Source organism: Pongo abelii, chromosome 3 (genome assembly GCF_028885655.2).
Source record: "Pongo abelii isolate AG06213 chromosome 3, NHGRI_mPonAbe1-v2.0_pri, whole genome shotgun sequence".
In the NCBI taxonomy this organism is placed as follows: domain Eukaryota; kingdom Metazoa; phylum Chordata; class Mammalia; order Primates; family Hominidae; genus Pongo; species Pongo abelii.
The window spans coordinates 131,704,492-131,717,446 of record NC_071988.2 but is presented as its reverse complement, the minus strand read 5'-3'; the positions used below and the strand labels follow the sequence as shown (position 1 = coordinate 131,717,446).

General features: G+C 38.2%; 1 protein-coding gene across 10 annotated transcripts in view; it reads right to left on the bottom strand.

Annotated features, from left to right (window-relative positions):
• EGF (epidermal growth factor) overlaps nt 1–12,955 on the bottom strand; it is a 105,484-nt gene that overhangs the window by 38,181 nt on the left and 54,348 nt on the right. For all 10 annotated transcript variants that reach the window (XM_002815059.5, XM_063723573.1, XM_063723575.1 and 7 more), the window contains 4 exons: nt 12,318–12,440; nt 10,991–11,116; nt 9,782–9,918; nt 5,105–5,253 (listed from right to left, as the gene is read on the bottom strand). In XM_002815059.5, coding sequence (XP_002815105.3) covers nt 5,105–5,253; nt 9,782–9,918; nt 10,991–11,116; nt 12,318–12,440 — 535 coding nt within the window. The remainder of the gene's footprint in view (nt 1–5,104; nt 5,254–9,781; nt 9,919–10,990; nt 11,117–12,317; nt 12,441–12,955) is intronic.

Sequence of the window (12,955 nt, the reverse complement as noted above, 5' to 3'; positions counted from 1 at the left end):
AGTACAATTGCCCCTCGGCATCTGTGGGGGATTGGTACCAGAACTCTCCAAGGATGCTCAATTCCCCGATATAAAATGGCACAGTATTTGGATACAATCTATGTACATTCTCCTGTATACTTCAAATCATCTCTAGATTACTTATACCTAATGTAATGTAAATGCTATGTAAATATAGTCATAAGTTATTGTTTTTTATTTGTATTATTTTTTATGACTGTATTCTTATTTTTAATTTAATTTAATTTTTGAATATTTTTGATCCAAGGTTGGTTGAATCCTCAGATGTGGAGCCTGTAAATAAACAGGGCCAATGGTACTGAAATATTACTTGCTAATCTTTACATTAAATAACCCAATGGAATCTAGCAGGGTAGAAAATTCTTATTTCCTGATTTTTCTATTTATTTGTCAAACAAATATTTACTGAGCACCAACTGTGTGTCAGGGATTGGTCTAAGCATTGGAGATACAATAGTAAATAAAGCCCTGTCTCTGTCCTTATAGAGCTCACAGTTCAACAGGAACAGAGGGAGAGGGAGGCAGAGGTGGGAGGGGAAGAGAAAGGGTTAGGTGGACTGGACAGGGAGGGGAAGAAAAGGTGGAGGGAAAGGGAAGGAGGAGAGGTCGGGGGAAGTAAGAGGGGAAAGAGGGAGAGGGGATTACAACACAGCACATGAAAGCACATGCTGAGAAGAAGGATGTAAAGAATGTAATTGGAAGACTCAGGGAGGGTGACAGCGTGGGTAGCCCAGCCAAGCAGGGATCAGAGAAGGATTCCTGAAGATAATAACAAACGAAGATGAGAAGCAGGCAGCCAGGCAAAGGTGGGTAGGGATGAAAAGAGTACCCTAAGCAAGGGAATGTACATATACAAGTTCTAAAGTACAGGACCTAAAGAATGTGGGGCAGTTATATTTGCACTTTAGAAAGTTTGCTGTGGCTTTAGTGTGAAAGGGAGAGGCAGGCAGGAGATGATAGTGAGGAGATAAAACAGTGGCAGGAGAAATGGAGAAAATTGGATGGATTTAAATGCTAAACATGACTCTATAGCATCCCTGCCCCCTTCAGGAGCAAACAAGGGACGATCAGCAGCTTCTTGGAGCAGGCAGGACCACAGGCAGAGGGGATATAAACAGGGCTAAGAATAGCCTCCCTTTCCCTATGTACTGCCAGCTTTCCCTGTTTCCCTGCTGCAAACCAGAATATATAACCACCTTTAATTCATTCAATAAACATCTGTTAAAGGCCTCTCACCTTGCTCTTGAGGGCAAGGTCTGCATGAAACAAGCCTGCCTAGAAACACAAGGTAGGGCCATTCCCTGCTCCTGATTTTACAAAATGCTAAGGAGACCTTCTCTGGTGGCTGGTTCACCAACTATTTTCTAGGTGCTATGTAGGGAACAGGACTCTATGCACAGGGCTCTATGCACAGGACCGTATTCACAGGCAGTATGCAGAAGAGAGGTGAAGGTAAAACTGGCTCAGTAACTATGCTGGGTTGGGAACACTTTGCAAACTACCAATTAAAGGCAGTGGAGAATTTGAAACCATTTCTACTCCAGTGCCACTTTAAAAAGATAATTTTACTCCCGGATGAAGTGGTCATAGGAAGGATACTGGTGGGTGGAAGATATTTTTGAACTTAATGTGTCAAGTTCTGTTCTCAGACACAACTGTCACTGTGTCTCTCCCCTTGGTGGGAGGAAAGAAATTCTGAGGCCACTTGCTTGTGACCAGGGGAGATGAAACTGTCAATTCTGATCTCATGACGATCTCTAATCATCTTAGAGATGAGAGACATCATCTCTAAATTCTGTTTCGGGCAGGAATTAAGTGATGAGACGAGAACGACATAAGCTCCTGACTGTGCAGCTGTCTCAAGGCAGGATTGCTGGAATTTACTTTTAAAGCTCCCCCAAGGTGTTCACCTAATATACTTCTATTTGATTCAGCTAGAGAGCAAATCTCAAACTCCAGTGTTGGTAATGAGAAACCAAAGACCAGCAGGGATATTTGGGTTCATGGGAGTTCAAGCATCACCTTTAATCTAGTGGTGTGTCCTTCTCTCTCTAACCATTATCTAATCGTCCCAGTGCCACTGAGATCCTCCAAGAGAAAAACTCACCCTCCTTCTAGGGTAAGTGGTGTCCATCAAGAACCCTAGAAGAGTGAATTTTTTTACCTCATATTAGTTTTTGTTACCTCAAAAGAATGAGTAAATAGATACTTATAATTTTACCCTCTTGATTCTTTACTAGGCAATTGACTTTAGGAATCAGTATTCCTTGATACTAAATAACAGCATTACCATTGGAATTTTCAATGTGCTTCCTTCCTACATTTAGATGTTAATTTGAATCTGTCTTTTCCTAGGCCAAAAAGGAACTGCAAGCATCCCACTTTGCCTCTTTTGATTGGCTAAGAGTTACCATGTGATCTAATATTATGAGATAGGAATCTCAGTTATTTACATCCAATTTCTAGGTAATATTAAGGTTTCCAAACCATAAACCTCTCATTTCCAGACAAATTAAAGGTTTTCTTTTAGCAGCTGCCTTTAGAGCCAGGAGGACTTAAGAAGGGCTTGTTATTACTGAAGCCAATGAACTGCGGAATTTAGGGTCTGATTCTCCAGGAAACAGTGGTGCCTGTCTATCTCCTGAACGCATTGCCTCTGCAGTCGGTACCATGGTGCTATTAATCAAACAGTGTTAAAATTAGAGGTCCCTTGTGAATGTGGGGAAATATGAGAAGACTTGGCATCCTTAGTGGACCCGAGAGTGGTTGACATCTGCCATTTTGATCATCGTTTACCCTTCTGAGAACAACCATGTACAGCTCTGTTATTATACACAGCTGACATTTAAAATATTCTTTTAAGTAGGTTCAACACAGAGGAGGTCATTATTAAGATTTTTATAATTATTACAACTGAAGTTGATTTTAATTTGTCACATGACTCTGAGTCAACCATATGTTAAATCCACACTGGTTTGGGGTAGTGGTACATCTCTGTGACTATTAAGAGAATATGCTTTGCAAATGGCCATCTTTGAGTTCCAATTACAGATCCACATGGTACTTGTTGACTGCTTGACCTTGGGAAAGTTATTTTACCTCTCCAATTATCAATTTTCTTAATCTTTAAACTGGAGATAACAAAACTTACCTTTGGGGATTTAATAGTGTCATGGACATAAAGCACAGTATCTGGCGCGTTGCAATTACTCAGTAAATAAATACTCAAATAATAAAGAAATGAAGGTATGATTAGATGAACAAATGAATGAATGAAAGAAAATATGCTCACCTTGGATGTAAAATGACCATATTATTGGTAACTGATAACCATATCATACAGATAACCACATCAACAGATTTTTTTTTTTTTTTTTTTTTTTTGAGATGGTGTCTCGCTCTGCCACCCAGGCTGGAGTGCAGTGGCGCGATCTCCACTCACTGCAAGCTCCACCTTCCGGGTTCACACCATTCTCCTGCCTCAGCCTCCCGAGTAGCTGGGACTACAGGCGCCCACCACCCACCCGGCTAATTTTTTGTATTTTTAGTAGAGACAGGGTTTCACCGTGTTAGCCAGGATGGTCTCGATCTCCTGACCTTGTGATCTGCCTGCCTCGGCCTCCCAAAGTGCATCAACAGATTTTTAAAAACCTGTTTCCCATGGATTATCCTGATTAAAAGAGATATTCTGGGACATAAAATGCCTACCCCCAAGCATAGAAACCCATTCCCTGGGACTTCTCCTTCTTTGTTGAAACTGCTGATTTCACAGAGGTTAAACCATCATTCTCCCTTATTTTACTTTTACTTGGTTGCATTGGTACCAGATGTTCAGGATGGCCACCATTTCACTTTCTGGCTTTCGGTTACTCTGAGAATATATCTCAGAGTACATCGCATCTCTAATATTATTTTGTGAGGGGTCTATCGTTAGCAGCTTCTCTTACAGTTCTGTAAGGAAGTGGGATCTCATTCGCACACATAAGGGATACAGCCACTTCCTTCCTGCTTCCTGCCATTCAGTTCTGAGGTTCACGCAGGCCGCATACACACCAAGTACAGTAGCCCTTCCTGCAGCTCTGAGAGTGGGGTTTCACAACTGCACTCTGGTTCTGTTTTTTCCCACCATAGGGAAACAAAGAGCATCCCTCTTATCTCATGCACTTTCCTCACAACTCCAGCTGAAGTTCTCCTCCCTCCTTCATGCTTGTTTAACAGGGAGTCAACATTCTAGTCCAAGATTTGTCACTTGCATGTCGAAGCTCATTCCATGGCGGCTCCCTTTGGGAGTGTACACCTGTCATTTGGCAATTATTTGTGTGTGGCCCTATGACATTTCTTGAACTGCTATTTAGACCAAGAATTTGTATTAATTATTTTGCTGGGGAAATATACCTCATCTCCCCAGCTAAACTAAGAACTGACTGAAAAGATGGAGCACATCTTAGGCTCCTCTGTATCTCCCATGTGACTTAGGAGAAAGTCTTATTTCCATAGCAGATGCTCCGAGAATGCTTATTGCTTATATTCAGACAGGTTTTGAGTTTCCCTGATAACAAAAGCCTGAACTGCCAAAACACAGACTACTTTTTTTTTTATTATTATATTTTAAGTTCTGGGATACATGTGCAGAACGTGCAGGTTTGTTACATAGATATACATGTGCCATGGTGGTTTGCTACACCCATCAACCTGTCATCTACATTAGGTATTTCTCCTAAAGCCATCCCTCCCCTTGCCACCCACCCTCCGAAAGGCCCCGGTGTGTGATGTTCCCCTCCCTCTGTCCATGTGTTCTCATTATTCAACTCCCACTTATGAGTGAGAACATGCGTTGTTTGGTTTTCTGTTCCTAACACAGGCTACTTTGTTGGTCTTCAAAATCCTCCCACACACACAGATGCAATCTTGATGAAAGGAGGAAGTGGAGGGAGTGTGGACCGCAATGGTGGCCTCTTTTCTCCAATCCCAACCAAATGCCCAGCAACATTTTTCTGTGTTCAAAGTGGAGGATGAAGCCAATAGTATTACCTATCCCATCACTCCCATCCCACACAGCTTAAAACTAAAGCAGAAAACATACCCTCTGTCTGTCCAATAGAATCTGCGGCCAATCCAGTCCACAGCAAGACCTTCCGGCACATCTACTCCTTCCTCAATAAGCCTTTCTCGCTGGGAACCATCCATATTAGCTCTCTCTATCCACTTCAGGGCTGTATGGGCAAAGTATATCTACAAAAGAGAACACAGGCATTTCTGGTTTTTTTTTAAACTAATGTGGAATATATACAAATGGCACTAGGCTTTAGGTTGTACAGGGTGTTAAGAGCTTGACTTTGGAGATAGGCACATCTGCAACTAAATTCGAACTAGGCTGCTTCCCAGATACGTGTAACCTTAAGCAAGTTATTCAGTGTCTTAGAATCTTAGTTTCCTCATCAGTAAAATGAGGAGAATAATATCAAGCTTATTAGGTAGGTAGGTAGGTAGGTAAGTAGGTAGGTATATAGATAGATAGATAAATGTATATAGATATAAATATATATGTATATTTATATCTCCTTAGCCATGTATCTGGTACATATTGCTATTGCTATTGGTATTGCTATAGATAGATAGAGAGATAGATAGATAGATAGGTCTCCTTAGCCATGTATCTGGCACATATTGCTACTGCTATTGGTAATTTATTAACCCTTGATCATTGGTCAATTACATAGCCATCATGCTTGAACTACCATGACTTCTGAAAGGGGGCAATGATTTGCAATTAATGAGGGCTACAAGCTGGGCTCAGTCTGTAGCATCCCACTTCACTGCAAGTCAAGAGACACTTAGTCACTGCAGGTCAAAACTGGTTCCCAGTTTTATCACTTACTTGCTTGATTGCTTGGATAAATTCTTTAACCTCAATTTTCTCAACTGTAAAAATGAGGAAGTTAGACTAGGTATTTGCTAAAGTTCCTTTAGTCTCTAACCTTATATTCAATCAGATGCCACACAATGACATTTCGGTTGATGACGAACTGCTTATACAATGGTGATTCCGTAAGATGATAATGGAACTGAAAAATTTCTATCACCTAGTGACATTGTAGCATTCAAATGTCATAGTGAAATTACCTTTTTTTAATAAGTTTAGTGTAGCCTAAATGTTCAGTGTTTGTCTACAGCAATGTACAGTAATGTCCTAAGCCTTCACATTAATTTACCACTCACTTACTGACTCATCCAGTGCAACTTCCAGTTCTGCAAGCTTCATTCATGGTAAGTGCCCTACAAAGGTGTATCATTTAAAAATATCCCTTATGCCATATTTTTTACTGTACCTTTTCTATGTTTAGATACACAAATTTTTACTATTGTGTTACAATACTGCTTACAGTATTCAGCATAGTAACATCCGCACAGGTTTGTAGCCTAGGAGCAAGAAGCTAGACCATATAGCTTAGGTGAGTGTAGCTTACACCATCTAAGTTTGTGTAAGTGCACTCTACGATGTTTGCACAATGACAAAATTGCCTAATGACACGCCTGTCATTAGTGATGCATGACTGTAATTTCATTTTAATTCATCCATCTTGTTCAACAGAAGATTTCTTGTCAATGCAAAGTTCTTTTTCAGTCTAGTATGCAGCCTATCACACAGGTACAAGAATTTCCATAAGACTGTTTAAAAATGACCCAAAGCAATATACAGAATACAATGCAATTCTTATCAAATTACCAATATCATTCTTCACAGAATTAGAAAAAGCAATCCTAAAATTCACATGGAACCAAAAATAAGCCTGAAGAGCACAGACAATCCTAAGCAAAAAGAAATAAAGCTGAAGGCACCATAGTACCTGACTTTATACTATTATAAGGCTGTAGTAACCCAAACAGTATGGTACTAGTATAAAAACAGACACATAAGCCAATGGAATGGAATAGAGAACCCAGATGTAAGTCATATGCCTACAACCAACTGATCTTTGACAAAGTCCACAAAAATATACGTTGGGGAAAGGATATCTTATTCAACAAATTGTGCTGGGGAAATTGGAGTGCCATAAATGGTAGAATGAAGCTGGACTCTTGTCTCTCACCATATAAAAAATTAACTCAAGATGGATTAAACACTTAGTTGTAAGCCTGAAACTATAAAAATCCTAGAAGAAGACCTAAAAGAAACTCTTCTGGACCTAGGCAAAGAAATCATGACTAAGCCCTCAAAAGGAAATGCAACAAAAACAAAGATAGACAAATGGGAATTAATTAAACTAAAAAGCTTCTGCACAGCAAAAGAAATAATCAACAGAGTAAACAGATAACCTACAGTATGGGAGAAAACACTTGCAAACAATGCAGTTCACAAAGGGCTAATATCCAGAATCTATAAGGAACTCAAACAACCCAAGAAGAAAAAAACAAATAACCCCATTGAAAGGTGGGTAAAGGACAAAACAGACATTTTTCAAAAGAAGACATACAAGCAGCCTACAAACATATGAAAAAATGCTTAACATCACTAGTCATCAGAGAAATGAAAATCAAAATCACAATGAGACATCATCTTACACCCATCAGAATGACTATTATTAAAAAGTCAAAAAACAACAGATGTTGGCATGGATGTGAAGAAAAAAACAACTCTTATACATTGTTGGTGGGAATGTAAATTTGCAATCTTCTAGAGAAAAAGTATGGTGATTTCTCAAGAGCTAAAAATAGAATGACTTTTTAATCTGGCAATCCCACTACTGGCTATCTACCCAATGGAAAAGAAAGTATTATATCAAAAAGACACCTGCACTTGTATGTTTATCACAGCACTATTCATAATAGCAAAGTCATGGAATCAATCTAAGTGTCCATCAAGGGATGAGTGGATTTTTAAAATGTGTCATATATATACAATGGAATACTGCTCATAAAAAAGAATGAAATCATTATGAGCAGCAACATGGATGGAATTGGAAGCCATTATACTAAGTGAAATGACTCAAATAGAAAATCAAAAATTGCATGTTCTCACCTATAAGTGAGAGCTGAACAATGGGTACACATGGACATACAGAGTGGAATAACAGATATTGGAGACTGCAAGGGTAGGAGGGTGCGGGGGGGGGGTAACAGATGAAATACTACCTATGGGAACAATGTTCACTATTCAGGTGATGGGTAAATTAAAAGCCCAGACTTCACCACTACACAATCTATCCATGTAAGACAACTGTACTTGTACCTCTAAACCTATAAAAATTTAAAAATATATATATATGTATATATTTTAAAAGCTATGGGTCAGTTGATAATTTAATGAAAGCATTGTAGAATTTTAACTGTGAGTACACATATGTACATAAACTTACAATCAATAATGAGACTATTCAGAAAGTGGTAAGTCGTTAAATAATGGGTTACTCTTCTTTCTAAATGAAATAGAAAAGGTTATGTTTCATAAATACAAATAGGGGTACTTCACTCCACTGGCACTGTGCTTCTCAAACTCTAACGTGCATAAGAATCACCTGAGAATATTGTTAAAGTGCAGATACTGATTTAGTGGTCAGGGGTGGAACCTGGAGGACTGCAGTTCTAATAATCTCCAGGTGTTGTTGACACTGCTGGCTCAAAGATCACAATTTGAGTAGCAAGAAAATAAGAAAATTAACCCAAGAAACAAAAACCAGCCACCTGACTTAAAATTCATTCTAGGTCTCCATGTTCACTTGTAAGAATACTGATTCTGCAGGAATAAAACTAGTTTGGTAATAAATGAATCTTGAACTGCCTTTTTTCTATTAATTATTTTTTTCTGTTATTATAACTGTTCTATGGAGCCATATAGATTCAGGTCAGGGAAAAGAAAGAATTGTTTGCTAGTGTTCAATTGCAAAACTTTAATTTGCAAAAATACTTCTATTCGGCTACCAATCCATACCTATTATAGAATCAATTTGCTTCACTTTGTTTCTTTTGGCCATTTACCAGACTGCTTCAAATCAGGAAGAAACAAAAGCCCAAAGTTTGAAAGTCTAGGAACTAATGTACCACATAGTAATGACTAAATAATTATGCAGGATAATTAATAACTATATAAATTTATCATTATTGGGTGATTAATCTCTAAAAGACACTGTAACATCATTTCAAGCACATTCTAACCTAGCACAGATACAACTAAGAAATTAGAGATCAAATGGCCAGCCGATACAGAAATTCTAAGTTACACACAAAACTCATACAAAATGTTTATGTAAATAATGTTATTAGTTAGATTGTCATTCTCACATGAGCTATAAAACTTACGTTCCCTGATTTTCATGGTTAAGAGGTCACTGAATCTCCTCCCCCAAAAGACATATGTAAAACATAAATTACTAATCCATACTTCCTATGCCCCAAACTCAACCTCCCACTCCTCTCACTACCAGCAAGTAATAAAAAACCTGGTTATGAAGCTCCTTCTATAAGCATGACACTGTGCTAGTCTCCCATCCTCATCTCCAAAGAGGAAACTAAACTGAAAATCCTGTGTGATCTTTTCCAACAAAACGGCTAATCGCAGCGAGGACTAGGGTAGCATTATGACGGCAAGAAAGTCCTTAAAATTTCTCAAGTGTTACTCCAATATCTATATTTAACTTGTTCTGTGCCTAATCATTCAGAGCTTAGCAGAGGATTTTCAAGTAGGCCAGGTCATTTGTTAGGATAAAATCCTCTACTCTGTCCTTAAAGCATGTCCACATCTGTTCAAGTAACAAAACCATACCTTATTTTCCACAGGGTCATGATCTAGGGCATAAACCGTTCCCATCTGCTGGCTGAGCAGAGTTCCATAGTCTGTTCCATCAAAATGCATGTGTCGAATATCTTGAGAATTGGCAAACAGCAAAAATGGTTGTGGTCCTGTTAACCAAATTTCAAATATGGCTGAATTTAAAACTTGCCTTAGAAGCTAAGAGGCATCTCTGACTCTTCCCTTTCACTGTACCTTTTTACCCAATTTCTACAGTGCTTGTTTTCTTAATTTCCCTCTAGTGTGGTATAGGTGAAGACAGGCAAGAGGATGTCCTCTTCCAGGAGGTGACATATTGCCAGAATTTCATCTCTGGCTTCTTCCCTCTCCAGATATTTGCTTTTAAAAGCTACTTACTTACAGAAAGAGACAGCGTTAAATAACCAACACTATAGCTAAATGATGCAAGTCTTAGGGTTACACATCTTGATTCACACATACTGAAACACTAATATTAGTAGATTGTATACTTTCATGTCTGAATAAGTAACTTTCCCTGGCCTGGGCACTTCTTAAAGGGAGGCACAATGATTTCAGTTAATAGCAAGACCCTTGATAATTTTAAGGATTTAGATTATGCTATATTAATGAAGGCCCTGAGAAGTTAACAGTATTGGGGTCTCACTAGGGCAAGGTGTACAGGATTATCATTACATGATAGCATTATGAACCTTCAGGAGATATTAAATCAATTTGGTATAAATCTAGAATTTCCATGGCTGTTGAAGGATGCAAGAGAGGTAATATCAGAAGACAAAAAAATAGCTGAAGCATACAACTTTATATTGAATTTTGACATAAAAAGGACAGAATTTGTCAGTGTTACGATTATATTCACTAGAGAGATAAAAATCAAATCAATCAACAAATACTTATTAAATGCCTCTTAACTATAAAGTGTTTTAAGACTATTCTTGTCATGACTTTCTCATATACTAAAAATATCCTATCTGATATTATGGCAAATCTTTGCTGGATGCTAATTAAGAATAGAAATAGTCTTTAAAAGCCTGGTTACTAGTTATATTGTTATTACTCATATTATTCATATTTACAATGTGATTTGTTTTTATCCATTTCAAAAATACAAAACCATAAGCAGTTAACTTTCCATCTTTCTAAACAAAAGGTTTTCATGACTCTTTTTTCAGGGACACAGTTCCAGACAACCACAGCACTAACCTGAAGCTGCACAGCTTTTTTTATCCAGTTGTAGGTCATACCCAGGAAAGCAATCACATTCCCAGGATACTGGGCTGAGAGGAATGCAGAGCTGGCTACATCCACCATTATCAGGTGAGGAACAACCTACAAAAACAATTGCTTGGTAATGATGCTATGTTATCCAAAATATAATTATTTTTCATCAAAGGATGGGGGCGAGCCAACCATTTGTTGATTTTTTTTTTTTTTTTTTTTTTTTTGAGATGGAGTTTCACTCTCACCCAGGCTGGAGTGCAATGGCGCTCTCTCAGCTCATTGCAACCTCTGCCTCCCGAGTTCAAGCAATTATCCTGCCTCAGCTTCCCAAGTAGCTGGGATTACAGGCACCCGCCACCATGCCTGGCTAATTTTTGTATTTTTAGTAGAGACAGGGTTTCACCATGTTGGCCAGGCTGGTCTCAAACTCCTGAACTCAGGAGATCTATCTGCCTCAGCCTCCCAAAATGCTAGGATTACAGGCATAAGCCACTGCACTCAGCCCATATGTTGATTTTTTAAAACATTTCCACAATCATTCATATGGCTGCAGTCAAGGTTATTTTTCAGAGATAAAAATCAAAATGTCACAGTACCCTCCTTCCCTATAACCCAACATCTTGGATGATAATCCTTCACATTCCAGTGGCCCTTGTCCTCTTATTCTACCAATGAGTTCAGCTGCAAGTGCACTGGCAGCTGTCTTGAATGAAAAATCCATTTGATGAGTTTGGCAGCTGGTCTAACTCTTCCTAGTAATTTTTTTCTCTCACACATTTTTAGCTGCTTGGCTTTGTTTTATTAGAAAATCAAAAAAACACACACAATTCTTCCGCTAATTCTGAGTTACATCCAGTTATCTATATACTTAAGTCTCTATGAAGATAAAAGTAGAGAGGTGTTTATTAGGTGCAAGAAACAGACTAAGCACTCAGCATCTGAAGTCTCGTTTAATCGAGGTGGCAAGTATCAGTATCTCTGCAGTTGAAGAAACAAAGACCAAGAGAGGGCAAGTATCTAGACCAAAATCAAAACTGCTAGTAACTGGTAATGCTACCTCAGGGCTGTCAAGCCTCAAAGCCCTTGCTCATAACCACTACACTATGCTGTCTAAACAAAAACAAAAACAAAAAAGCCAAAAACCCAAAAATACTAAATTTAAATCTATGTTAATCTGTTGTATCAACATCTTTCAGTATACAATATTGGAAAATCGATTCTTCTTTGACAACAAGGTCAATTTTTAGATGTCACTGAGAAAATGTATGTTTTCAAACAAACAAAAGGTAAATAAAGCAAACAAACTCACCGCTACATGTTTTCCCATCTCTCTCAAGCACCGAGCCTTCAGGACAGAAACATAAGGGACCTTCTGATGTCAGAACACAGTCATGGCTGCATTCAGACACATTGCTTGGACAGGAAACAAGTTCTAATTAATAAAGAACAAGGTCAAGATTAGTGTTAAATCAGGTTTGCAAAAATTTATTGCAATCAGTTGCTAATATTGCCAGGTGATCCTCCTGCCTTGACCTCCCAAAGTGTTGGGATTACAGGTGTGAGCCACTGTGCCTAGCCTTAATTTTTTAATGTATAATAATGGTATTGTGGTTATGCCTGAAAACTAACTGGACATTAAATGATAGGAAGGAATTATAGTTAAGTTTTTTAGATACAATAATGTATCATGATTATGTTTTTTACATGCCTATCCTTTAGAGATATACAATGAAATGTAGTACCCAATAGTTATTTTTAAAAATTAAAAAATTAAAATAAAAAAGAGACAATGAAATATAAGGTAATACAGACAAAGAAACAGGAAAATACCTATAATAAATAGATTATAGATGATTTGTTTCCCAACCTTAGAGGTTCTGATTTGATAGGTCTGGGGTAGAGTCCAGTCATCCATGGTTTTTGTTTTGTTTTGCTTTTTGAGACAGG